We start from the raw sequence: 27,135 nt of genomic DNA, 5'->3' as shown, positions 1-27,135 counted from the left end.
ACCATAGGAGTCCCCTCGAAGCCTACCATTGACTATGTACATACCCAGTGTGCGACAGAGCTGCAGGAGTCGTGACCCGTTTTTGTTGGTTATGTTGTCGTAGTTATGCCTAGGGGGGCATATGGGGGAGGGAATGCTGTCACCTCCAGGTAGGTGTTTGTCCCCCTGTGTGCTGAGGGTGTCAGGTTCTTGTCCAGTTCTGGCATTTAGGTCACTGTCCCTGGGTCTGGAAATGATTGATTTCCCCCTCCAGGATGGAGAAACTGTCTTCATTAAAGTATGGGGATTCTAGTGGGGGGATATAGGTAGCACACAGGAGGACATTTTTCTCAGTTGAGATAATTTCCTTTTGAATTTCTAACCAAATGTAAAATGTTCCTGTTTTGATTAATTTAATAGAGTGAGTTAGGTCTGCTCTATACCAAATTATCATACCCCCTGAGTCCCTTCCCTGTTTCACACCTGGTAGTTTGGTGGATGGGACTACCAGCTCTCTGTAACCTAGAGGGCAACCAGTGGGTCCGTCTCCTCTATACCATGTTTCTTGTAGGATGACAATGTCTGTATTTCCGATTTCTTTGGTGAAGTCCAGATTCCTGCTCTTTAGGCCAAAGGCAGATGACCTCAGGCCTTGGATATTCCAGGATGAAATAGTGAAGGCTTTGTGTTCCATAAAGTGTCTAATGTTGTTGGTTGTGTGGTTTGGCCTCAGGCCTCAGGCCTCTCTCTCTCTCTCTCTCTCTCTCTCTCCTTCTCTCAATTCAATTCAGGCGCGATTTATTGTCATGGGAAACATGTTTACATTGCCAAATAAATGTCTCACCCGGGGGTGGTTGTGAGGGCTGCGGTCGGGGAAGGAAGCAGAGATAAGCAGAAGGTTGTGGGTGCGTTCCAGATAATGCACATTAGGCAAAGGACTTGCACAGAATATCAAATCTACAATGTCTGGGGAAGTGTCTCAGCAACCACATCACTAATTTATGCAGGCCTGCAGTGCAAAATATGTGTATCTGGAACGCACCCTTATTTCTCCGCCTGCTGCTGTTTAGACCACCAGAGTCACTGCAGCAAGGTGGTGCTGAGGCTACATCAAAACACTGGTTCACAGGTTGGTTCATTGCTTCAGCCGCCTATAACTACTAGAAATGGTGCAACCATAAACAAAAGCTGTACTCTAAAAGCAATGCAGTCTCTGCATACACACATACACACACACATACACATTTTTTACAGATGAGTAATTTTGCGCAGTGGGGACCAATACATTCCAGAGGAGCCTTGCATTCCGAGAGAGGGAGAAAAATAGAGAGAGAGAGAGAGAGAGAGAGACTGAGAAATATCAAATCAAATCAAATTGTATTTGCCACATGCTTCGAAAACAACAGGTGTAGACGAACAGTGAAATGCTTACTTACGGGTCCTTTCCAATAATGCAGAGTTAAAGATAAGACGAAAAATTTAAGAAAACATTTAAATAGTTACACGACGAATAAATACACAGTGAATAACTAATAAAAATAAAGAGTAAAAATAACATGTCTATATATAGGGAGTAGAAAATAACATGGCTATATATAGGGAGTAGAAAATAACATGGCTATATATAGGGAGTAGAAAATAACATGGCTATATATAGGGAGTGCCAGTACCAAGTCGATGTGTAGGGTACGAGGTAATTTAGATAGCTATGTACTGTACATATACAGTTCCTTCGGAAAGTATTCAGACCCCTTGACTTATTCCACATTTTGTTAGGTTACAGCCTTATTCTAAAATAGATTTTTTATTTTTATTTCCCTCATCGATCTACACACAACACCCCATAATGACAAAGCAAAAACAGGTTTGTAGAAATGTTTGCTTATTTATAATATATAACACAACGGAAATCTCACATTTACATAAGTATTCAGACCCTTTACTCAGTTCTTTGTTGAAGCACCTTTGGCAGAGATTACAGCCTCGAGTCTTCTTGGGTATGACACTACAAGCTTGGCACACCTGTATTTGGGGAGTTTCTCCCATTCTTCTCTGCAGATCCTCTCAAGCTCTGTCAGGTTGGATGGGGAGCGTTGCTGCACAGCTATTTTCAGGTCTCTCCAGAGATATTCGATCGGGTTCAAGTCCGGGCTCTGGCTGGGACATTCACGGACATTCAGAGACTTGTCCCGAAGCGACTCCTGCGATGTCTTGGGTGTGTGCTTAGGGTCGTTGTTCTGTTGGAATGTGAAACTTTGCCCAAGTCTGAGGTCCTGAGCCCTCTGGAGCAGGTTTTCATTAAGGAGCTCTCTGTACTTTGCTCCGTTCATCTTTGCCTCGATCCTGACTAGTCTCTCAGTCCCTGCCGCTGAAAAACACCCCCCACAGCATGATGCTGCCACCACCATGCTTCACCGTAGGGATGGTGCCAGGTTTCCTCCAGACGTGACGCTTGGCATTCAGGCCAAAGAGTTGAATCTTGGTTTCATCAGACCAGAGAATCTTGTTTCTCATGATCTGAGAGTCTTTAGGTGCCTTTTGGCAAACTCCAAGCGGGCTATCATGTGCCTTTTACAGAGCAGTGGCTTCCGTCTGGCCACTCTACCATAAAGGCCTGATTGGTGTAGTGCTGCAGAGATGGTTGTCCTTCTGGAAAGTTCTCCCATCTCCACAGAGGAACTCTGGAGCTCTGTCAGAGTGACCATCGGGTTCTTGGTCACCTCCCAGACCAAGGCCCTTCTCCCCCGATTGCTCAGTTTGGCTGGGCGGCCAGCTCTAGGAAGAGTCTTGGTGGTTCCAAACTTCTTCCACTTTATCATTATGGGGTATTGTGTGTAGATTGCTGAGGATGTTTTTTTATTTAATCAATTTTAGAATAAGGCTGTAATGTAACAAAATGTGGAAAAATTCAAGGGGTCTGAATACTTTCCGAAGGCACTGTAGGTAGGGGTAAAGTGACTAGGCTACAGGATAGATAATAGACAGTAGAAGCAGCGTATGTGGTGTGTGTGAGTGTGTGTGTGTGTGAGTGTGTGTGTGTGTGTGTGTGTGTGTGTGTGTGTGTGTGTGTGTGTGTGTGTGTGTGTGTGTGTGTGTGTGTGTGTGTGTGTGTGTGTGTGTGTGTGTGTGTGTGTGTGTGTGTGTGTGTGTGTGGCGTCAGTATGCATGTGTGTGCATGTTATATGTGTGTGGGTGTATGTGTGTAGGGGTGTCAGTGTAAGTATGTGTGAGTGTGTGGGTAGAGTCAATTGTGTCTGCATAGAGTGGGAGCAAGAGAGTTAATTCAAAAAAGGGTCAATGCAGGCAGTCCGGAGAGGGGGAGAGTGGGAGGAAGGGAGAAAGTAATCACCGTTCCGGTTCAACAGAACTTCTGCTCTAAAGACCACATTTCCTCTCCTACCTGTCCTGTTACAATACAAGCAGTTTTTTTAATCAAGATGGAGTGAGCATGATGCAACCAACTGCTCAGAAATCATGGTGTTGTGGTGATTGAGTGGGAACAGCCAAAACAGGGCTTGAACTGGCAACCCTGCTATTATAGGATGAGCTCACAAGGTCCAGACCTCTGGGCGGAGGCTGTAGTGCCCTCACATCGAGGGTTGCTACAGTTAGACTGAGTGCCAGGGTGCCAGTGTAGCATTCTCTATCGAAAGACTTTGGCTCTGTTCCAATCTGATAATGGCATAATGGACCTGCCTGCCAGGACAGGATTCTAGGGAGCTGTTATGAAATACTCCAGCAGTCTACAGCACCGCTTTACAATCCTTTCTAGTCTAAGCTCCATGCTATTGTGACCATACTGCTCGACCCTGCCAGGACAGTTATGTGGGAAGATTAGGTGGAGGACAATTGTTAGGGACATCAGCCTCCCTCTTTCTCTCTTTCAACTCAATAAAATTAAAATGAGATTTATTGGCATGAATGGGTATTGGGTATGACTGTTGTCAAGGCAATGCAATTATTGCCTAATATAAAAATTAAATCATTCAATTAGGTTCATTGATACTTTCAATTATCGCTCTCTCTATGATCCCTTTCTCTCTCTCTGTCAGTCTGTCTGTTTGTGAAGGATAGGAGGCAGTAGGTGAGAGTGGGGTAAGTTGAGCCATTTTTTACATTCAGCATCACTCTGTCAAAAGGGAAATATAGTATTCTTTCTAACAAAGATATCTACAGTGCTATGAAAAAGTATTTGCCCCCTTTCTAATTTTCTCTACTTTTGCATATTTGTGATACTGAATGTTGTCAGATCTTCAACCAAATCCTAATATTAGATAAAGGGAACATAAATGAACAAATAACACAACAATTACATATTTATTTCATTTATCTCATAAACAAAGTTATGCAACACCCAATTCCCCTGTGTGAAAAAGTAATTGCCCCCTTACACTCAATAACTGGTTGTGCCACCTTTAGCTGCAATGACTCCAACCAAATGCTTCCTGTAGTTGTTGATCAGTCTCTCACGTCACTGTGGAGGAATTTTGTCCCACTCTTCCATGCAGAACTGCTTTAACTCAGTGACGTGTGGGTTTTCAAGCATGAACTGCTCGTTTCAAGTCCTGCCACAACATCTCAATTTGGATTAGGTCTGGACTTTGACTAGGCCATTCCAAAACTTCCAATTTGTTGCTTTCTAGCAATTTTTATGTAGACTTGATTGTGTGTTTTGGATCATTGTCTTGCTGCATGACCCAGCTGCGCTTCAGCTTCAGCTCACAGACGGATGGTCTGACATTCTCCTGTAGAATTCTCGGATACAGAGCAGAATTCATGGTTCCTTCTATTAAGGCAAGTCGTCCAGGTCCTGAGGCAGCAAAGCATCCCCAAACCATCACACCACCACCACCATGCTTGACCTTTGGTATGATGTTCTTACTGTGGAATGCAGTGTTTGGTTTTCGCCAGGCATAATGGGACCCATCTCGTCCAAAAGGTTGACTCAAGTTTTCCAAAAAGCACCTGGAGGATCATCAAGACTCTTGGAAGAACGTTCTATGGACAGATGATATCAAAAGTATAACTTTTTGGACGACATGGTTCTATTATGCCTGGCGAAAACAAAACACTGCATTCCACAGTAAGAACATCATACCAAAGGTCAAGCATGGTGGTGGTGGTGTGATAACTTCACCAGGCTGCCCACTCAAGAGAAACCTTCAAACTGTAACTAGTTCCTGCAACCTGGTTCAGGTTATCAGTCAACCTACCAGGATAGTTACAAACAGCACATGAATGAAATCATCAACATGTATTGATCACATCTTTACTAATGCTGTAGAAATTTGCTTTAAAGCAGTATCCAAATCCATCGGATGTAGTGATCACAATATAGTAGCCATATCTAGGAAAACCAAAGTTCCAAAAGCTCGGCCTAATATAGTGTATAAGAGGTCATACAATAAGTTTTGTAGTGATTCCTATGTTGTTGATGTAAAGAATATGCGTTGGTCTGTGGTGTGTAATGAGGAGCAACCAGACGGTTCACTTGACACATTTACGAAATTGCTTATTCCAGTTACTAATAAGCATGCACCCATTAAGAACATGACTGCAAACTGTTAAATCCTTGTGGATTGATGAGGAATTTAAAAATTGTATGGTTGAGATGGATGAGGCAAAAGGAATGGCAAATAAGTCTGGCTGCACAACCGATCGGCAAATGTACTGCAAACGGATAAATATTTTAAAACTCAATAAAAATAAGAAGAAACTACACTATGAAACAAAGATAAATGACATAAATAATTATATTAAAAAGCTTTGGAGCACCTTAAATGAAATTTTGGGGCGAAAAGGCAAACTCAGCCCAATCATTCATTGAATCAGATGGCTCATTCATCACAAAACCCACTGATATTGCCAATTACTTTAATGATTTTTTCATTGGCAAGATTAGCTAACTTAGGCATGACATGCCAGCAACAAATGCTGACACTGCACATCCAAGTATAACTAATCAAATTATGAAAGACAAGCATTGTAATTTTGAATTCCGTAAAGTGAGTGCGGAAGAAGTGAAATAATTATTGTTCTCTATCAATAATGACAAGCCACTGGGGTCTGACAACTTGGATGGAAAATTACTGAGTATAATAGCGGACAATATTGCAACTCCTATTTGTCGTATCTTCAATCTAAGCCTACTAGAAAGTATGTGCCCTCAGGCCTGGAGGGAAGCAAAAGTAATTCCGCTACCCAAGAATAGTAAAGCCCCCTTTACTGGCTCAAATAGCCGACCAATCAGCCTGTTACCAACCCTTAGTAAACTTTGGGAAAATATTGTGTTTGACCAGATACAATGCTATTTTACTGCAAACAAATTGACAACAGACATTCAGCATGCTTATAGGGAAGGACATTCAACAAGCACAGCACTTACACAAATGACTGATGATTGGCTGAGAGAAATTGTTGATAAAAAAAGATTGTGGGAACTGTTTTGTTAGACTTCAGTGCGGCTTTTGACATTATCGATCAGTCTGCTGATGGAAAAACGTATGTGTTATGGCTTTACACCCCCTGATATATTGTGGACAAAGAGTTACCTGTCTAACAGAACACAGAGGGTGTTCTTTAATGGAAGCCTCTCCAACATAATCCAGATAGAATCAGGAATTCTCCAGGGCAGCTGTTTAGGCCCCTTACTTTTTTCAATCTTTACTAATTACATGCCACTGGCCTTGAGTAAAGCCAGTGTGTCTATGTATGCGGATGACTCAACACTATACATGTCAGCTACTACAGCGAGTGAAATCACTGCAACACTTAACAAAGAGCTGCAGTTAATTTCAGAATGTGTGGCAAGGAATAAGTTATTCCTAAATATTTCAAAAACTAAAAGCATTATATTTGGGACAAATCATTCACTAAACCATAAACCTCAACTAAATTGTGTAATAAATCATGTGGAAATTGAGCACGTTGAGGTGACTAAACTGCTTGGAGTAACCCTGGATTGTAAACGGTTATGGTCAAAACATGTTGATACAAAAGTAGCTACGATGGAGAGAAGTCTGTCCATAATAAAACACTGCTCTGCCTTTTTAACAACTATCAACAAGGCAGGTCATACAGGATCTAGATTTGTCGCACCTGGACTACTGTTCATTCGTGTGGTCAGGTGCCACAAAGAGAGGCCTCTGAAAATTACAATTGGCTCATAACAGGGCAGCACGGCTGGCCCTTAAATGTACAAGGAGAGCTAACATTAATAATATGTATGTAAATCTCTCATGGCTCAAAGTGGAAGGGAGATTGACTTCATCACTACTTGTTTTTGTAAGAAGTGTTGACATGCTGAATGCACCGAGCTCGGACACCCATGCATACCCAACAAGACATGCCACCAAAGGTCTCTTCACAATCCGCAAGTCCAGAACAGACAATGGGAGGCGCACAGTACTACATAGAGCCATGGCTACATGGAACTCTATTCCACATCAGTTAACTAATGCAAGCAGTAGAATCAGATTTAAAAAACAGATGAAAATACACCTTATGGAACAGCGGGGACTGTGAAGAGACACACACACAGGCACAGACACACATACACATGATAAGACACGCACTCTACACACACGGACACATAGATGTTGTATTGTAAATATGTGATAGTGGAGTAGTGGCCTGAGGGAACACACTAAATGTATTGGGTAAAGTGTTATGAAATGTAATGTCATGTAATATTTTTTATTGTATATAACTGCCTTAATGTTGGATCGAATGGGGATCCTTAATAAATACAAATACAAATACAAACACAATCACAATCGCTACAAGGATGCACTTTCATGCTGGTTTAGAACCTCATATTGAAGCTTATAGAAAACCCAACTGATGTATAGAACAATCTTAAAATTATTTACTTTGGTTTAGATACAAGAATCATGAAACCTTTAACACAATAAATGTATTTGACTTGGTGAAAATCCGTTTTTTCCCCCCTAACTTGCATACCACTTTTTCCATGTGGTTTCTTCCTTCACAGACTCCATGAAATGATGACCTCTTCCTAAATATTTGGTCAAATGATTAATTGTGTGTATGGTTTCCTAGAAACAAGGGTATCTCAATTTACCCCATTCTACCCTACAGTTTTGACCCATAGAGATATACAGGTAACTGCCAAAATAATGGAAACACTCAAGTAAAGGAGGAATACAAAGTATATTCAAAGCAGGAGCTCCCACACAGGTGTGGTTCCTGAGTTAATTCAGCGATTAACATCCCATCATGTTCAGGGTCATGTATAAAAATGCTGGGCAGGCCATTATTTTGGCTACCATGGCTATGCCCCCATCCACAGGGCACAAGTGGTCACTGAATGGTTTGATGTGCATGAAAACAGCTGTTTCAGTCACCAGATTTCAACCCAATTGAACACTTATGGGAGATTCTGGAGGCTCGTGGTGGCCCAACACCCTATTAAGACACTTTATGTTGATGTTTCCTTTATTTTGGCAGTTACCTGTATAATTATTATATGGTAGACAGCCCTACCCCCACTAGATGACTTACAACTCCATTAGGCTACTGCTTGACAGGCCCTGATCGCTCTGAATCACTCTGACCCTTTTAGTGAACAGACTAAATTGTTACTGGACCACACACCTTTTTCTTCAAGTAGACCACTGCGCAAGGACCCAAATCTTGACATATCTTTGAGGCCATGCAGATGCTGCCTTCTGTTGGCAAACGAAGAGAATGACACTTTCACATAAAAGGCAAGAGACCTTTATCAAAGACAGTACAGTATGAATATAGGCAGAAACTGCTTCTCCAATAGAAATCCCCGATAACACTTGTAGGCGACGTTGGCTAGCTAAGCTCAGAAACACGTCAACGGGTGTAATGTTCGTCTCTTGCCGAAATGCGAAAGTAAAATCAAGGCACTCCTCAATGTTGTTTTTGACGAAAATTAAAACGTGTAAGTTTGTCACTTTGGACTAATAACATTTTCAACTACTTAAGACATTGTCTCGGCTCGAGACTAGGTAGTGCCTTCAGATTTCGATAAACTTAACTACTAAGGAAGAATGTTTTACTTCTCTCATTGACTTCTCAAACCCCAAACCCCGGCTTGGTCTGTTTCGCAAACGTTCCCCGAAGTTTCGCGATGTTGTGCCTCTGGGTTTAGAAACTCTGTGCCTTCATGGTACGGGTGAGTTGACGTTCAAGCCCAGCACTGACTGTAAAACCTTAATAATAGACATATATCTACTGTGTGGTTGTCCCTTCTAATGTATTCAATAATTCCTGACGAGACATTTGTCAAGTTCTCCATCTTGTTGTATTTGTTTCTGAATAGTTTGACTAGTATAAACTACAGTTCCCATGAGCGCTACGCGTCTCTTTACGCAACCCTGAGGATTTCTTATCAGCTTTTACGTAATGCAGCTCACTTTCGAAAACAAAAGCCGGGATCAAACTTCAAAATAAAAGCCGCCTCAGGCTGAAATCCACAACATCTAGGCCTATTTTGAACTGTATAGTATTGATATCAGATGCTATTGTATCTGCTTTTATATTGTAGGCCTACTGGTCTCTAATGGGCTTGTTGAACAAAAATACTTGGAATCCAATAATCATTTGAATCATAACAGGACTTTTATTCTGACACCACTATTAATCCTCATTCTTGTCTCCGTTTCTGGTTTACCCCCAACGTTAAACCGACCTCTACCAACAACGGGGACACATCAGAAGAACCGAGTCACCGTGAATTCAATTCACAGCTCTTTTATCGGGTGAGCGTGCCCCGGTGACAGTCCGTTCTCCCCGCGGTTATGAGACTCCGCTGGTCCGGGGGCGTACTGCTGTCGGTGGCGGCTGCATACTACGTCTATACTCCGTTACCGAGTACCGTGAACGAGCCCTGGAAGCTCATTCTGCTGGACGCGCTGTTCCGGAGTTTCATACATGCGGTAAGACTGACTGGTAATGACTTGAAAATAGAATAAAATAGAATAGAACGTATTAGTTAAGGCAGGTGTTTTGCTGTAAATAGTATTGAATAGTGGAATTAGTCAGTTCATGACATCAGTGCAGTGAACTGGTTAGCCTATGGGTCCCATCAGATCATACAGTCCACAGGACAGTCAAATAACCTATAGAACCTTGACAGTCCATTGAGGGCACCAATCAGGGGCGTCATGCACCCCAAAAACCTGTGGGGGCACAAAGTATGTGAGGATGGCTGGGGTGTGGTTTTCAAACACCTGAAACAGCTTTTCCCTGCAATCTAGAGCCATAATAAATATGCTTAATTCTATGTAAAAAATCTGTCTATTTATATATTTATGTAATTTTACCCAATTTTCTCTTCAATTTTGTGATATCCAATTGGTAGTTAAGACCTTGTCTCATCACTGCAACTTCCCAACAGTCTTGGGAGAGGCGAAGATCGAGACATGTGTCCTCCGAAACATGACCCTCCAAGCCTTGCTGCTAACACAATGTTCGACCCTCCCCTAACCTGGACGGCGCTGGGCCAATTGTGCGCCGCCCCAGGCTGTAGTGGTGAACCCCAGGCTGTAGTGGCACATTAGCATTGCGCTGCACCACTCGGGAGGCCAATACAACTATGTCTATATTTCTGCATATCTAAACATACCTCTTGAGCTGTCTGTATCCTCCTTACTGGTGGTTCTTTTTTTAAAGAAACGAAATATGCTTCTCTGCATCTCTGCTAATATTGAAAGGAATGTGTGTCTTATTCAGTACATTTAGTTATTGCTTGCTTTTCTAAAGTCTACCAACCTTGCCAGCAGGCATGCCAGCTAAGATAGTTAGACAAGCTAGCTACTCTAACTTGATTGATAGCCTGAAATGGCTTCTTGGTAGCTAGTTATGAGGTTGGGAGATTGGGAACCTACAGTGGGGAAAAAAAGTATTTAGTCAGCCACCAATTGTGCAAGTTCTCCCACTTAAAAAGATGAGAGAGGCCTGTAATTTTCATCATAGGTACACGTCAACTATGACAGACAAATTGAGAATTTTTTTTCCAGAAAATCACATTGTAGGATTTTTAATGAATTTATTTGCAAATTATGGTGGAAAATAAGTATTTGGTCACCTACAAACAAGCAAGATTTCTGGCTCTCACAGACCTGTAACTTCTTCTTTAAGAGGCTCCTCTGTCCTCCACTCGTTACCTGTATTAATGGCACCTGTTTGAACTTGTTATCAGTATAAAAGACACCTGTCCACAACCTCAAACAGTCACACTCCAAACTCCACTATGGCCAAGACCAAAGAGCTGTCAAAGGACACCAGAAACAAAATTGTAGACCTGCACCAGGCTGGGAAGACTGAATCTGCAGTAGGTAAGCAGCTTGGTTTGAAGAAATAAACTGTGGGAGCAATTATTAGGAAATGGAAGACATACAAGACCACTGATAATCTCCCTCGATCTGGGGCTCCACGCAAGATCTCACCCCGTGGGGTCAAAATGATCACAAGAACGGTGAGCAAAAATCCCAGAACCACACGGGGGGACCTAGTGAATGACCTGCAGAGAGCTGGGACCAAAGTAACAAAGCCTACCATCAGTAACACACTACGCTGCAGTGCCAGACGTGTCCCCCTGCTTAAGCCAGTACATGTCCAGGCCCATCTGAAGTTTGCTGGAGTGCATTTGGATGATCCAGAAGAGGATTGGGAGAATGTCATATGGTCAGATGAAACCAAAATAGAACTTTTTGGTAAAAACTCAACTCGTCGTGTTTGGAGGACAAAGAATGCTTAGTTGCACCCAAAGAACACCATACCTACTGTGAAGCATGGGGGTGGAAACCTCATGCTTTGGGGCTGTTTTTCTGCAAAGGGACCAGGACGACTGATCCGTGTAAAGGAAAGAATGAATGGGGCCATGTATCGTGAGATTTTGAGTGAAAACCTCCTTCCATCAGCAAGGGCATTGAAGATGAAACGTGGCTGGGTCTTTCAGCATGACAATGATCCCAAACACACCGCCCGGGCAACGAAGGAGTGGCTTCGTAAGAACCATTTCAAGGTCCTGGAGTGGCCTAGCCAGTCTCCAGATCTCAACCCCATAGAAAATCTTTGGAGGGAGTTGAAAGTCCTTGTTGCCCAGCGACAGCCCCAAAACATCACTGCTCTAGAGGAGATCTGCATGGAGGAATGGGCCAAAATACCAGCAACAGTGTGTGAAAATCTTGTGAAGACTTACAGAAAATGTTTCACCTGTGTCATTTCCAACAAAGGGTATATAACAAAGTATTGAGAAACTTTTGTTATTGACCAAATACTTATTTTCCACCATAATTTGCAAATAAATTCATTAAAAATCCTACAATGTGATTTTCTGGATTTTTTTTTCTCATTTTGTCTGTCATAGTTGACGTGTACCTATGATGAAAATTACAGGCCTCTCTCATTTTTTTAAGTGGGAGAACTTGCACAATTGGTGGCTGACTAAATACTTTTTTCCCCCACTGTATCTGGGCTAGCTTAAGCCAACTTTATAAAATTGCTAAGTGGCTAGTAGTGTTACAGAGAAAAAATAAATACAAATTATATATATATACAGTACCAGTCAAAAGTTTGGACACACCTACTCATTCAAGGGTTTTGCTTTATTTTTTACTATTTTTTACATTGTAGAATAATAGTGAAGACATCAAAACTATGAAATAACACATATGGAATCATGTAGTAACCAAATAGCCACCCTTTGCCTTGATGACAACTTTTCACACACTTTGCATTCTCTCAACCAGCTTCATGAGGTAATAACCTGGAATGTATTTCAATTAACAGGTGTGCCTTCTTAAAAGTTAATTTTAATGCGTTTGAGCCAATCAGTTGTGTTGTGACAAGGTAGGGGGGGGTATACAGAAGATAGCCCTATTTGGTAAAAGACCAAGTCCATATTATGGCAAGAACAGCTCAAATAAGCAAAGAGAAACGACAGTCTATCATTTCTTTAAGACATGAAGGTCAGTCAGTTTCTTCAAGTGCAGTCGTAAAAACCATCAAGCGCTATGATGAAACTGGCTCTCACGAGGACCGCCACAGGAATGGAAGACCCAGAGTTACCTCTGCTGCAGAGGATAAGTTCATTAGAGTTACCAGCCTCAGAAATTGCAACCCAAATAAATGCTTCTCAGAATTCAAGTAACAGACACATCTCAACATCAACTGTTCAAAGGGGACTGTGTGAATCAGGCCTTCATGGTCAAATTGCTGCAAAGAAACCACTACTAAAGGACACCAATAAGAAGAAGAGACCTGCTTGTGCCTAGAAACACGAGCAATGGACATTAGACCGTGGAAATTTGTCCTTTGGTCTGGAGTCCAAATTTGAGATTTTTGGTTCATACAGCCTTGTCTTTGTGAGACGCGGTGTGGGTGAACGGATGATCTCCGCATGTGTAGTTCCCAACGTAAAGCATGGAGGAGAAGGTGTTATGGTGTGGGGGTGCTTTGCTGGTGACACTGTCTGTGATTTATTTATAATTCAAGGCACACTTAACCAGCATGGCTACCACAGCATTATGCAGCGATACGCCATCCCATCTGGTTTGGGCTTAGTGGGACTATAATTTGTTTTTCAACAGGACAATGACCCAACACACCTCCAGGCTGTGTAAGGGCTATTTGACCAAGAAGGAGAGTGATGGAGTGCTGCATCAGATGACCTGGCCTCCACAATCCCCCGACCTCAACCCAATTGAGATGGTTTGGGATGAGTCAGACGGCAAAGTGAAGGAAAAGCAGCCAACAAGTGCTCAGCATATGTGGTAACTCCTTCAAGACTGTTGGAAAAGCATTCCAGGTGAAGCTGGTTGAGAGAATGCCAAGAGACTGCAAAGCTGTCATCAAGGCAAAGGGTAGCTATATGAAGAATGTCAAATATAAAATATATTTAGATTTGGTTACTACATGATCCCATATGTGTTATATCATAGTTTTGATATCTTTACTATTATTCTACAATGTAAAAAAAAATTTAAATAAAGAAAACCCTTGAATGAGTAGGTGTATATATTTTGTGGGGGCACGTGCCCCTGTGCCCCCTATGGGCATGACGCCTCTGGTAATAGTGTTTTGGGTTATAGGCCTTTACTTGACCAGACTGTCTGAACATTGAACCTCTTTCATTGGCCAGCTACAATAAGGACACACACACACACACACACACACACACACACACACAGGCCTTGTGTGGTGATAGGTTCAGTACACATCACTGCATTATTTTCCAGAAAGTAGGCTGGCCCTCTTTGAAGTCATATAGGTCGATTTATCAATGTCTTTTTATCTATAAATCTCTCTTACAAAAACTCCCGCTGTGCCTAACATCATTATTCATCTTTAAACATATGAGTTAGTTACCATACCCGATCTCAGGGATGGCTAACCCTAAAAATCCCTTCGGTCTCCTCAGAGTTAGGTAAAACTGATTTTAGTTTCTTTGCACCCCATGTATAGAACAATCTACAGAGTTCCATACAACTGGATGTTCTGGTGCCTCTTGGCAGTTCAACATGTTGATTGGAGACCTCCTTGCTGAGGAATGTGGTTGTTTTTCTTGAATATTTGTATCATATTGTGTTTTCTTTTACATTGTGTGTTATTTTTAATTTTTGTGTATATAAATTGTGTATATGCAGGGCTCCTGGCGACTCCCTTAAATTAAATAAGTAATGAAAATTGTCCCAGTGGTCACTGGCCTTGTGCTAAAGTGGTCAACGACAGTTAGGATCTGATGAAATAGAGAGTGGGGAGTGGCTGAGAGTCATCAACATGCCTTAACCTGTCTCTACCTAACCTCCCTCTAGCCTGAACTACCAGTCCAAACACCTACCTAGCTTATTAGTAATACTGTAGAAGAGGACACACACTGATCACACTGAGACCTGCAGTACCAGTCCCCACACCCTATACAGTATATCTGGATGGCTGGTTCTATGTTTATACATCCCATCACAGTGTGCAGATATTAAACTGAGCGTGTGTGTGTGTGTTCCAGGGTGATGCGGCCCAAGCTCTAGGTGTCTGTCACAGTGTCCATATGTTGAACTCTGTGGTGTCTCGGTTGGAGGTGATAGAGCCATGGTCTAGTCCTACTGTACGTGTCACTGACTCCACCTTGGGGGGCGTGCCCGCACGAGTGTTCCAGCCAGTTGGAGGAGGAGCCAAGCTCAGGAGGGGAGTGCTCTACTTCCATGGCGGGGGATGGGCCCTTGGCAGCGGACGTAAGTGTGTGTGTGCTAGAGTTTCTTTTTAAACTTTCCATATGTGTTTATGCACAACATTTTCTGCATTTGTATGTGTGTGTAGGAATGAGATCTTATGACCTGCTGTGTAGGAGGATGGCTGAAGAGCTGGATACAGTCATTGTGTCGGTTGAGTGAGTATCAGAACCACTAATACTTAAAAAAAACAAAAAAACTACATAAATCATATGGGAACCGAACTGGCAACCGGAAGGTCTGCCATTGTTCCCCTGAGCAAGGCACTTATACTAAATTAACTTATGGTGTGTTAATTGTTGTTACCATAGTTACCGCTTGGCCCCGGAGGCAGTGTTTCCAGACCAGTACCATGATGCTCTAGCAGCGTCCAGAGCCTTCCTGTCCCCAGAGGTCCTGCAGCGCTACAGGGTCGACCCAGCCAGGGTGGGGGTGTCTGGAGACAGCTCTGGGGGGAACCTCGCTGCAGCCGTGGCCCAGCGGGTACACGTACACACATGCGCACACACACATGCGCACACACACATGCGCACACACACACACATTAACAGTCACACACTATCACATTCTTTTTCTGGCCATAGATCTCTGCAGATGACAGTATGAGTGTGAAGTTCAGTATCCAGGCGTTGATCTACCCAGTCCTCCAGGCTCTAGACCTCAACACCCCGTCCTACCAACAGAACCACAACGTACCCATCCTGCACCGACACCTCATGGCCAGGTACAGTGCACACGCACACACACACACACGCACACACGCACGCACACATGCACACACACACACACACACACACACACACACACCTGTTTCTAACCTTCCTCTCTCTCTCTAGGTTCTGGCTAATGTACCTGGGGGCTGATCCCTCTCTCCTCCCTCATCTCCTCTCCTCCCCTTCCTCCCTCCTCCATCCCTCCATCCCTCCATCCATCCGTTCTCATCTCAACTGGACCGCGCTGCTCGCGGCCAAACACCAAAAGCACTACCGGCCCGTTGGCATGGAGACTGGGTCGCGGGAGGTCACGGGGGAAGTGCCGGGGTTGGTGGATGTTCGAGCGGCGCCGTTGCTTGCAGAACAGGGGGTTCTAGGTAGAACGCCGCGAGCATACGTGATGACGTGTGAGTTCGACGTTCTGAGGGACGATGGGTTGATGTACGCCAGGAGACTACAGGACGCGGGCGTCACGGTTACCAGTGTTCACTATGACGACGGTTTCCACGGCTGCATGGTCTTCTCCTTCTGGCCGTTTTGGTCCTCCGTTGGCCAGAGGAGTCTGGACAACTACATCCAGTGGCTAGACCACAACCTCTAGAACAGTCATACTCAACAGGTGGACCGCAGTCTGTATCCGGACCCAGAAGAGGGTCAATACGGACCGCGGGTCTAAAATCTATTTTTATTTTTAAAGAAATCAGTCAGGCTTTTAACTTACTGCTGTTGAGTAGGTCTCATGGGCAGATTATGTGCCCAGGGGCCTCGACCCCAAGGGGGCCCCCATTTTTGATTTTGTTGAGTCACTCAGGTATCATATGAACACACATAAGAAGACATGGCAAAATGTGTAGAATTGCAGGAAATTAGCTTTAAAACTGCAACAGTTTCTCTCACCCCATGGCAAAATGTGTGGAATTGCAGGAAATTAGCTTTAAAACTGCAATGTTTTCTCTCCACCAGCAGGAGGGGTGTGAATTGTTTGAACAGTTTGGAGTTACATGTGTTGCGAAGGGCGGGTTTGTTACTATGCCGACAAATGACAATATCTATCCGGACCTTTGCCACTTTGGAAATTTGTGTGACCAGACCATCTCAAATAGTAGTTGAGTACCCCTGCTCTAGAACACCACAGAACCCTATGAAACCCAAGTTATGTTGAGAATCAAAACTATAGGATCACAACCTAGAGCACCACTAGGACTAAAACGTCCAGGCAACCAGACAACCACACCTCCCATGCCTCTTTCCTTCTGACTACCTAACTGATCCTGTGGTTGTTCAATGCAAAGGCAGTGAACTATCAGCTGTCTATGGAAACTGATTAAAGCTTTGAAAGCTAACAGTCTGATACACTGAAAGACTGACCAACATACACAGCTGTGTGGAATCCCTGGGTTGTGCAATAATATGTTGTATTTATTTATTTGACCATTCCAAGCTTAGGGAAGCAGGCAGAAGAGAGCCCAAAACTACAGTCCCTGATGAACAGTGTTTTACATTTACATTACATTTACAGTCATTTAGCAGACGCTCTTATCCAGAGCGACTTACAGGAGCAATTAGGGTTAAGTGCCTTGCTCAAGGGCACATCGACAGATTTTTCACCTAGTCAGCTCGGGGATTAGAACCAGCGACCTTTCGGTTACTGGCACAACGCTCTTACCCACTAAGCTACCTGCCGCCCCTTTTACCAGGGTATAGGACCACTGAGAGAGAATCTGACACAGACAGGCTGAAAAGGCTTTTTTAGAGATATTATTTTAGAAATTAAGTAACTCACTGGGCAAAAATAATTGAATCAACGTTTTTTCCACTTTAAAAAATAATAATCTATGTGATGACGTTGACTCAACGTGGAAAACTGATTGGATTTGCAAAAAGTTGTCAACATAAGGGAATTTCGTCATTTTTTCACCCAACTTTTGACCTAAATCCAATGACATGGTGAAATTGTTTGTTGATTTCACGTTGGATTCACGTTATTGACTAAACTAAACCAAATGTAAATCAAAACTACACGTTATAATGACGTCTGTGCCCAGTGGGAATATTCTATGTTATGTGCAGCAGAGAGAGAGAACATTGATCATAGAACGTGTGTGTTTTTAGTATAAGGAATATTGTCTGTTCTAAATGCATCAAAGGATCAGGTGTTTGTGTTGTGTGAGACATAAAGCCATGTGAACCAGGAATTCCAGGTATTCCAAATTGGCCTATTTTCTTTTAGAAAGATCTGTCCTCATTTCTCACACTGAATGTACATAGCTGTTGGTTTGGTGTATTATGTTGATGTGTTTCTCTTTTGCCAGATACTTGTTGATCACTAGGACAGTTCAATGTACTTTAGGCCAGGCCAGAGTCAGACATTTAGACATATGGCTCCGGGCCTGGCAATTGACCCTGGGTGTAATACCACTACTAGACAGATGGTGGCACTGTTGTGCTCTACAGATTAGAAAACCCTTCCAGGAATCAACTGACTGTAAACTGGTAGGGAACAAAGGCCTCAGTTTGAGCTTCACTTCACAACAGTGAACAGTCATATTATCACTGAAGAGAATTTAAACTAATTAATATATGTACATAAAATATATATTTATCTGATGTTGAGTCTAAATGGATCTGTCCTTTTTTTCTCCTACTCTGGCAAAAGTTTCAGTGGTGTGTATTGGTTCAGCTAACTCCCTGATCTTAGCACAGTATTGTAATATACTTCCAGGTGAAAAGTGTTCTTCCTGTTAAAAAGAAAAATGTGTGTGTGTGTGCTGTTCCAGTTGAAGAATGCAGTTTGAACCTCCAGGGTGTTTTGAAGCTGAACCGAGAGTGGCACATCTCTTTATTGCTACAGGGTAAAATCACACACACACACACACACACACACATTCACAGATACATACATACATACATACAATACACACACACACTAACACACGCACTAGAACACACACACATACTCACACACACACAGATACATACATACATACATACATACATACAATACACACACACACACTAACACACGCACTAGAACACACACACACATACTCACACACATTCACGCATGCCAGCTATGTGAGTGTGTGAATTGAATGGTAGCAGAAGGTTTTAGACAGGAGATGGCATCCCAAATTGAGAATTGGGGAACCTATTCTCATTTTCTATCTTTCACGCTCTCCCTTCTGCGTTCTCTCCTTTCTCGCCTTCTGCCTTCCTCTCTTACCTGCTCTCTCTCTCTACCTCCTATCTCTCCTTTCTTTCTCACACCCTGAAGAGGAAGAGAGTAACCAGACCCATCAGATGATCACATGACCTGTCACATGACAGTAGAAGGTGAACAAGTACATGCTCTCTCAACACATCTGATTATGTGAGTGCAAGTGACTGCATGTTAGGGACTGCATGTTAGGGACTGCTTCTTAGGGACTGCTTGTTAGGGACTGCTCGTTAGGGACTGCTTGTTAGGGACTGCATGTTAGGGACTGCATGTTAGGGACTGCTTGTTAGGGACTGCCTGTTAGGGACTGCTTGTTAGGGACTGCTTGTTAGGGACTGCATGTTAGGGACTGCATGTTAGTGTGTTAGTGTGTGTCCCTGACCTTGTGTGGGGAGTTAGTCTCTGTGCCCTGGGGAGTAACCTGTTAATCACTTGCTGCTGGATGATTATTTCAAAAGAAAACAAAACCTACAGAATGAAAAACAAAATGGAGATGTGTGGGAGTCGATGGTGGGGTAATGTGAGAGGAGAATGTTATCACTGAGAGTAAAGGTTACATTGTTCACTGCTTCCTGACAGGCAGGGAGGGAGAATGAGGGAGAGAGATGGAGAGATGGAGGGGGGAGTAGGGGAGGAAGAAGTAGGGAAAGGGAGAGTGAGAGAGAGAGAATGGGAGGAAGAGGGGTAGAGAGAGCGAGGGAGAGTGTGCTTCAGGGGAGTGTGTGCTAGAGATCAACATAAAGACAGTCTGTATCAAGCCCCGTTTATAACTGGTTCTAACATGCATCCTTTGTCATGATAGCACAGACTGGAACATGTTCCGGGATTCTTCAGATAGCATTGAGGAGTACACCACATCAGTCACTGGCTTCATCAATAAGTGCATCGATGACGTCGTCCCCACAGTGACCGTACATACATACCCCAACCAGAAGCCATGGATTACAGGCAACATCCGCACAGAGCTAAAGGGTAGAGCTTCCGCTTTCAAGGAGCGGGACTCTAACCCGGAAGCTTATAAGAAATCCCGCTATGCCCTCTGACAAACCATCAAACAGGCAAAGAGTCAATACAGGACTAAGATTGAATCGTACTACACCGGCTCTGACGCTCGTCGGATGTGGCAGGGCTTGAAAACTATTACAGACTACAAAGGGAAGCACGGCCACGAGCTGCCCAGTGACACAAGCCTACCAGACGAGCTAAACCACTTGCTCGCTTCGAGGCAAGCAACACTGAAGCATGTATGAGAGCACCAGCTGTTCCGGATGACTATGTGATCACGCTCTCCGTAGCCGATGTGAGTAAGACTTTTAAGCAGGTCAACATTCACAAGGCCGCAGGGCCAGACGGATTACCAGGAAGTGTACTCCGAGCATGTGCTGACCAACTGGCAAGTGTCTTCACTGACATTTTCAACATGTCCCTGACTGAGTCTGTAATACCAACATGTTTCAAGCAAACCACCATAGTCCCCGTGCCCAAGGACACTAGAGACTAACTCGTGGCCGTGCTTCCCTATGTAGTCATTTTAACCTGCCTAAATGACTACATAGCACTGACATCTGTAGCCATGAAGTGCTTTGAAACGCTGGTCATGGCTCACATCAACACCATTATCCCAGAAACCCTAGACCCACACCAATTTGCATACCGCCAACAGATCCACAGATTATGCAATCTCTATTGCACTCCACACTGCCCTTTCCCACCTGGACAAGAGGAACACCTACGTGAGAATGCTATTCATTGACTACAGCTCAGCGTTCAACACCATAGTGCCCTCAAAGCTCATCACTAAGCTAAGGATCCTGGGACTAAACACCTCCCTCTGCAACTGGATCCTGGACTTCCTGATGGGCCGCCCCCAGGTGGTAAGGGTAGGTAACAACACATCTGCCACGCTGATCCTCAACACGGGGCCCCTCAGGGGTGCGTGCTCAGTCCCCTCCTGTACTCCCTGTTCACCCATGACTGCATGGCCAGGCATGACTCCAACACCATCATTAAGTTTGCTGACGACACAACAGTGGTAGGCCTGATCACCGACAACGATGAGACAGCCTATAGGGAGGAGGTCAGAGACCTGGCCGTGTAGTGCCAGGATAACAACCTCTCCCGCAACGTGACCAAGACAAAGGAGATGATTGTGGACTACAGGAAAAAAAAAGAGGACTGAGCACGCCCCCATTCTCATCGAAGGGGCTGTAGTGGAACAGGTTGAGGGCTTCAAGTTCCTTGGTGTCCACATCACCAACGAACTATCATGGTCCAAACACACCAAGACAGTCGTGAAGAGGGCATGACAAAGCCTATTCCTTCTCAGCAGCTTCCACCCCCAAGCCATAAGACTCCTGAACAGCTAATCATGGCTACCCGGACTATTTGCACTGCCCCCCCACCCCCACCCCATCTTTTTACGCTGCTGCTACTCTGTTAATTATTTATGCATAGTCACTTTAACTCTACCCACATGTACATATTACCTCAACTACCTCAACTAGCCGGTGCCCCCGCACATTCACTCTGCACCGGTACCCCCCTGTATATAGCCTCCCTACTGTTATTTTATTTGACTTCTGCTCTTTTTTTCTCAAAACTTTTTTGTTGTTGTTGTTGTTTTATTTTACTTTAATATTAAAAAATAAATGCATTGTTTGTTAAGGGCTGTAAGTAAGCATTTCACAGTAATGTCTACACCTGTTGTATTCGGCGCATGTGGCAAATACAATTTGATTTGATTTGATGATGTTGTCCACACTCTGATTGTGCCCACATTTTCAGACAGGTGTAGACGATTAAAAGATGCATTGTGATCAGATCTTCTTGACCACCTCCGGAGGTAGTCAGGCACGCATTGTGTCTGGATATCTTACATATGTAGACAGATCTGGACAGTGAAATCAAATCAAATCTTGTTTGTCACATGCTTTGTAAACAGCAGGTGTGGACTAACAGTGAAATGCTTACTTATATAAGCTGGTGCCTCCCTGTATGCGCATTATTTGATGGATATTCTTTAAAAAATTATATGAATTTATTTATTTTAAGAAAATTACTGATGCCATAAGTCAATGGCGCTACCTGTCAATGATTTTAGAGGCCGGCATAATGATGATTTAAATGGTTTGACCATCCAGATATGTTTACACTTGATTGAGGAGGTGGTCAGGAAGACCTTGTCACAATCAGATCACAGTGTGTCCTTTCATTGTTTACAACTGTCTTAATATGTGGACACAATGACAATGTGGACAAGATCAGGACAAAGGGCGCCTGTTATTACCAGGTAGAATAGGGGCTTCTGACTCAGTACAAATGTCCCCTACATTTTGTATGAAATTGTATCTCACTCTCTTCCAGCTGTGTGTGTGTGTGTGTGTGTGTGTGTTACAGCCATGTGGTTGACTGAATTGTTTAGCTGGGAGAGAGTTCTGAGGAGTTCATGTCAACACCAAGGTCAAGAGAGAAAGAGAGAGTTGGAAAAGAAACAGAAAAGAGAGAGTGGGGGAGTAGAGTATTAGTAGTAGTAGTAGTTGTGGTGAGTGGTTTTGAAGGAGTCAGGCGCAGGAGGGTAAATCACAGAATAAAAGGGTTTATTCTGAAAACACAGCGGTATGCAGCAATGCGTTAAACACTCCAGTGTGTAAATCAGGCGCATTGGGAAACAACAAGGCACACAGGGAAATATCCCGGCGATACAAAATACAAGGAGCTCCACCGAGCTAATCTAACCTCCACAATAAACAATCACACACAAAGACAATAGGGCAGAGGGAACACTTATACAGGTACTGATGAGGGGATATGAACCAGGTGTGTGTAATAAATAAGACAAAACAAATGGAATGATGAGATGAGGAGCGGCAGTGGCTAGAAGGCCGGTGACGACGAACGCTGAAGCCTGCCTGAACAAGGAGAGGAGGCAGCTTCGGATGAAGTCGTGACAGTAGTAGTAGTTGTAGAGTATTAGTAGTGTCATGAACCCTGCGTCCTGAGTCTGTTCCTGCCTGTGTTGCCGTTTTTCTGCTCTGAATCTCCTGTTTCCTGAAGGTTCCTGAACGCACCCTGTCCGGTTGCCGGGCGACGTTGCTAGGCGGGTGATCTCTCGATTGCCCGCACCTGCTTCTCATCAGCTTCGGCACACCTGGTCCTGATCATCACCCCTTCATAAGCTCTGACCTGACATCCATTCCCTGCCGGATCGTTAGCCATGAACAGTATGTTTTGTCAGCGTATCAGCCTCTGAGTTACTAGCGTTAGTTTAGTTGTTTTTGCACCTTGTTGGCCTGCCGTGTACTTACCTCCGTTTTTTTCTGTCTACAGTCATTCTCCCGGGACCTTCACCCAACCCCTGCCTGGTTGTCGGCGGCTGCCGTGCCATCATTGGATCTGCCACTTCACCTCCACCAACTCATCTCCGCCGCCCGCTCCGTCTCCTGGATTACTCTGCATCTTTTTTGAATCTGTTAATAAATACTCACCTTCGTTCAACTCACCTCGTCCTGGTCTGCTTCTGGGTTCTGTCGTAGTGAACCGTGACAGAACGATCCGGCCCGAAATGAACCCAGCGGACATGGATTCTGTTCGCCATGCCATTACCCATCAGGAAAAGATGTTGGGACAACACAGCACGGCGCTACAGGCGAGAGCGTTGTCGGTTCGGAACTTTTCTACCAGTCTGACGAAGATCCAGGCTCAGCTCAGTTTGCCAGTGGAGAATCCACCACCGGTTTCACCCCTCTCGCCTGCCGCTTCTGGAGCTGTGCCCTTCCGTGAGCCCAAGGTTCCGACGCCTGATAAGTATGAAGGGGATTTGGGAGGATGCCGTTCCTTTCTTATGCAGTGTGGATTAGTGTTCGATCTACAGCCCCACTAGGCTAGGATAGCCTTTGTTATTGAATTGCTGCGTGGTAGAGCCCTGGAGTGGGCTTCAGCCGTATGGGAACGACAGGACACCTGCATGGCGTCATACCAGGAGTTCACGGCAGAGATGAGGAAGCTGTTTGACCATCCAGTCCGAGGTAAGGACGCAGCTAAGCGCCTGTTTTCTCTTCGCCAAGGAGCTCGCAGAGTTGCCGACTTCGTAATCGAATTCAGGACATTGGCTGTGGAGAGTGGGTGGAATGAAGAGTCATTGCAAGCGGCCTTTTATCAGGGGTTGTCGGAGCAACTCAAGGATGAGTTGATCTCCTATCCGGAGCCTAGTGACCTGGACAGTTTGGTAGCTTTGTCTATTCGGGTGGATAACAGAGTTCGAGAGAGAAGGAGCGAGAAGCAATGGGGCCCGTCCAATCAATCAGCTTCTCGGTTCCCAGTCGGGTCAGGAGGTGGACCAGAACGCGTCGATCATTGTCCACCACACAGGATTAGGGGAGAGGTCCTGCCTCCAGATTCTGAACCCATGCAAGTGGGGCGGCACGGGTTAACCAAGGAGGAGCGCCAACATAGACGTGAGACCAACCGCTGCCTCTACTGTGGGAGTTCGGGACATTACATCTTCACTTGTTCCCAGCGGCCGTCAAACTGCCCGGCTCGCTAAGTTTGGGAGGACTTTTAGCGAGCTGGTTTCAACCTCTCAATACCCCTGTCAGACCCCGTTTCCCGGCTACCTTCATGATCAGGAATCAGAGTTTAGCGATTAACGCTTTCGTCGATTCAGTTGCCGATGGCAGCTTTATTGATGCCGACGTGGTGGAACAGCTGGGGCTTCCCAAGGAGCGATTACCGGAAGCCATTGAAGCTACCACTCTGAACGGCAGTAGTCTGGCACGTATCACGATGAGGACTGAACCGGTTAAGATGCTGTTGTCAGGGAATCATTCTGAGGTTATCTCATTCTTCATTCTGCCTTCTCCCCATGTTCCTCTGGTCCTTGGTTACCCCTGGCTGAAAGAACACAATCCCACGTTCGATTGGGTGACTGGCAAGGTAACTAGTTGGAGCATTGATTGTCATGCTAACTGCCTCAAGACTGCCTGTTCCCATTCTGTTCCCAGTCAGGTCATTGAGGTTAACCCCCCAGATTTGTACCTGGTTCCCGAAACATATCACGATTTGGGGGAAGTGTTCAGTAAGCAGAGGGCTCTGTCACTCCCTCCCCACCGACCATATGATTGTGCCATAAACCTGTTCCCTGGAGCTGCCTATCCCAAGGGACGGTTATACAGCATCTCCCGACCTGAACGTGAGGCTTTGGAGACCTACATAAAGGAGTCCCTAGCTGCTGGTCTCATTCGTCCCTCGTCATCACCGCTGGGGGCAGGATTCTTCTTTGTGAGTAAAAAGGATGGCTCTCTTCGACCTTGTATTGATTATCGGGGGTTGAATGATATCACGGTCAAGAACAAGTATCCCCTGCCCTTGATGAGCTCTGCTTTCGACTCCTTACAGGGTGCCACTGTGTTCACCAAGCTGGACCTACGCAATGCGTATCATCTGGTCCGGATCAGAGAGGGGGACGAGTGGTTGACTGGTTTCAATACACCGATGGGTCATTTCGAGTATCAGGTGATGCCGTTTGGAGTGACCAATGCCCCAGCAGTGTTCCAGAGTATGGTGAATGACGTCCTGAGAGATATGATCGGTCTTTTTGTGTTCGTTTACCTGGATGACATTCTTATCTTCTCTAAGGAGCTTTCCAGCCACGTCCAGCATGTCAAGCAGGTTCTGCAGCGATTGTTGGAGAATCGCCTGTTTGTGAAGGCCGAGAAGTGTGAATTTCACGCCCACACTACATCCTTCCTCGGGTACATCATCTCCAGGGGAGAGATTAGGATGGACCAAGAGAAGGTTAGGGCGGTTCTGGATTGGGCCCAGCCCGGTACGAGATTGCAGCTCCAGAGGTTTCTGGGGTTTGCGAATTTCTATCGTAGATTTATCCGTGATTACAGCCGTGTGGCCGCTCCTTTAACTGCCCTGACTTCTAGTACCAGAACCTTCAGTTGGAATCCTGAGGCGGACCGAGCATTTCTGGATTTGAAGAGGCGATTCACCAACGCTGCGATTCTCTCTCTCAACCTGACACTGCCCGTCAGTTTGTCGTTGAAGTGGATGCGTCTGATGTGGGGGTTGGCGCCATCCTGTCCCAGCGATGCTCCACTGACGGTAAACTCCATCCCTGCGCCTACTACTCTCGTCGTCTTTCGTCTGCGGCGAGGAACTACGATGTGGGTAACCGGGAGCTCCTCGCGGTGAAACTTGCCTTGGAGGAGTGGCGCCACTGGTTGGAGGGGGCGGAGCAACCGTTTGTTGTCTGGACTGACCACAAGAATCTTGCTTACGTGCAATCGGCTAAACGTCTCAACTCCCGTCAGGCCAGGTGGTCGTTGTTTTTTGGACGCTTTAATTTTTCCTTGACGTTCCGACCGGGGTCTAAGAACGGCAAGGCGGACGCCTTGTCCTGGATGTTCTCCAAGACGGAGGAGAGTGGGGCCAAGACTGAGACGATTCTTCCCCGGAACCTTGTCGTGGGAGCCGTTATGTGGAGGATTGAGGAGGAGGTTATGGCGGCCCTTCGGACGCAGCCCGGCCCCGGTAACGGTCCACCCGGTCGGTTGTTTGTGCCTGAGTCGGTCCTTTCGACTGTCCTCCAATGGTCCCACGCCAGCAAGATGGCTTGTCACCCTGGCGTGGCTCGGACGATGGCGCTTCTACGCAGACGATTTTGGTGGCCTGCCATGGGAGAAGATACTCTGAGGTTTGTTGCTGCCTGTCCAGTTTGTGCGCAGAACAAGAGTGCCAATCGGCCCAGCTCTGGACTTCTTCACCCCCTACCGATCCCCCGGCGACCATGGTCGCATCTGGCCCTGAACTTTGTCACTGGGTTACCCTCTTCTGAGGGGAACACGGTCATTCTGACTATTGTGGACAGATTCAGCAAGTTCGCCCACTTTGTGCCCATCTCCAAGCTTCCCTCTGCCTCTGAGACGTCCAAGATCCTGGTTAGGGAGGTTTTCAGGGTCCACGGATTGCCCAGTGACATAGTCTCCGACCGTGGCCC

General features: G+C 45.0%; 1 protein-coding gene and 1 long non-coding RNA gene across 2 annotated transcripts; both read left to right on the top strand.

Annotated features, from left to right (window-relative positions):
- Positions 1-9,487: 9,487 nt before the first annotated feature.
- On the top strand, positions 9,488-17,416 carry LOC311109343 (neutral cholesterol ester hydrolase 1-like). Its single transcript, XM_084152195.1, has 6 exons — positions 9,488-9,908; positions 14,981-15,206; positions 15,292-15,361; positions 15,515-15,686; positions 15,788-15,927; positions 16,040-17,416. The coding sequence occupies exons 1-6, from the start codon at positions 9,771-9,773 to the stop codon at positions 16,515-16,517; spliced, it is 1,224 nt and encodes a 407-aa protein (XP_084008321.1). The 5' UTR covers positions 9,488-9,770; the 3' UTR covers positions 16,518-17,416.
- Positions 17,417-23,118: 5,702 nt separating this feature from the next.
- Positions 23,119-23,627, top strand: LOC311109366. The gene is made up of 2 exons (XR_014610592.1): positions 23,119-23,353; positions 23,460-23,627. It is a non-coding gene; the product is annotated as an uncharacterized lncRNA (long non-coding RNA).
- The last annotated feature ends 3,508 nt before the right edge of the window (positions 23,628-27,135 follow it).

Source organism: Coregonus lavaretus, assembly GCF_964263955.1.
Source record: "Coregonus lavaretus genome assembly, chromosome: 34".
In the NCBI taxonomy this organism is placed as follows: domain Eukaryota; kingdom Metazoa; phylum Chordata; class Actinopteri; order Salmoniformes; family Salmonidae; genus Coregonus; species Coregonus lavaretus.
The sequence above is the reverse complement of the archived record's forward strand: the minus strand, read 5'-3'. Positions and strand labels throughout refer to the sequence as shown.

What these genes read in the sequence shown, in the direction of transcription:
- LOC311109343 (XM_084152195.1), top strand. Translation starts at nt 9,771, where the DNA reads ATGAGACTCCGCTGGTCCGGGGGCGTACTGCTGTCGGTGGCGGCTGCA. An exon ending in TCCGGAGTTTCATACATGCG is followed by an intron (nt 9,909 to 14,980) that starts GTAAGACTGACT and finishes TGTGTGTTCCAG; the next exon opens with GGTGATGCGGCCCAAGCTCT. An exon ending in CTGCAGCCGTGGCCCAGCGG is followed by an intron (nt 15,687 to 15,787) that starts GTACACGTACAC and finishes TTCTGGCCATAG; the next exon opens with ATCTCTGCAGATGACAGTAT.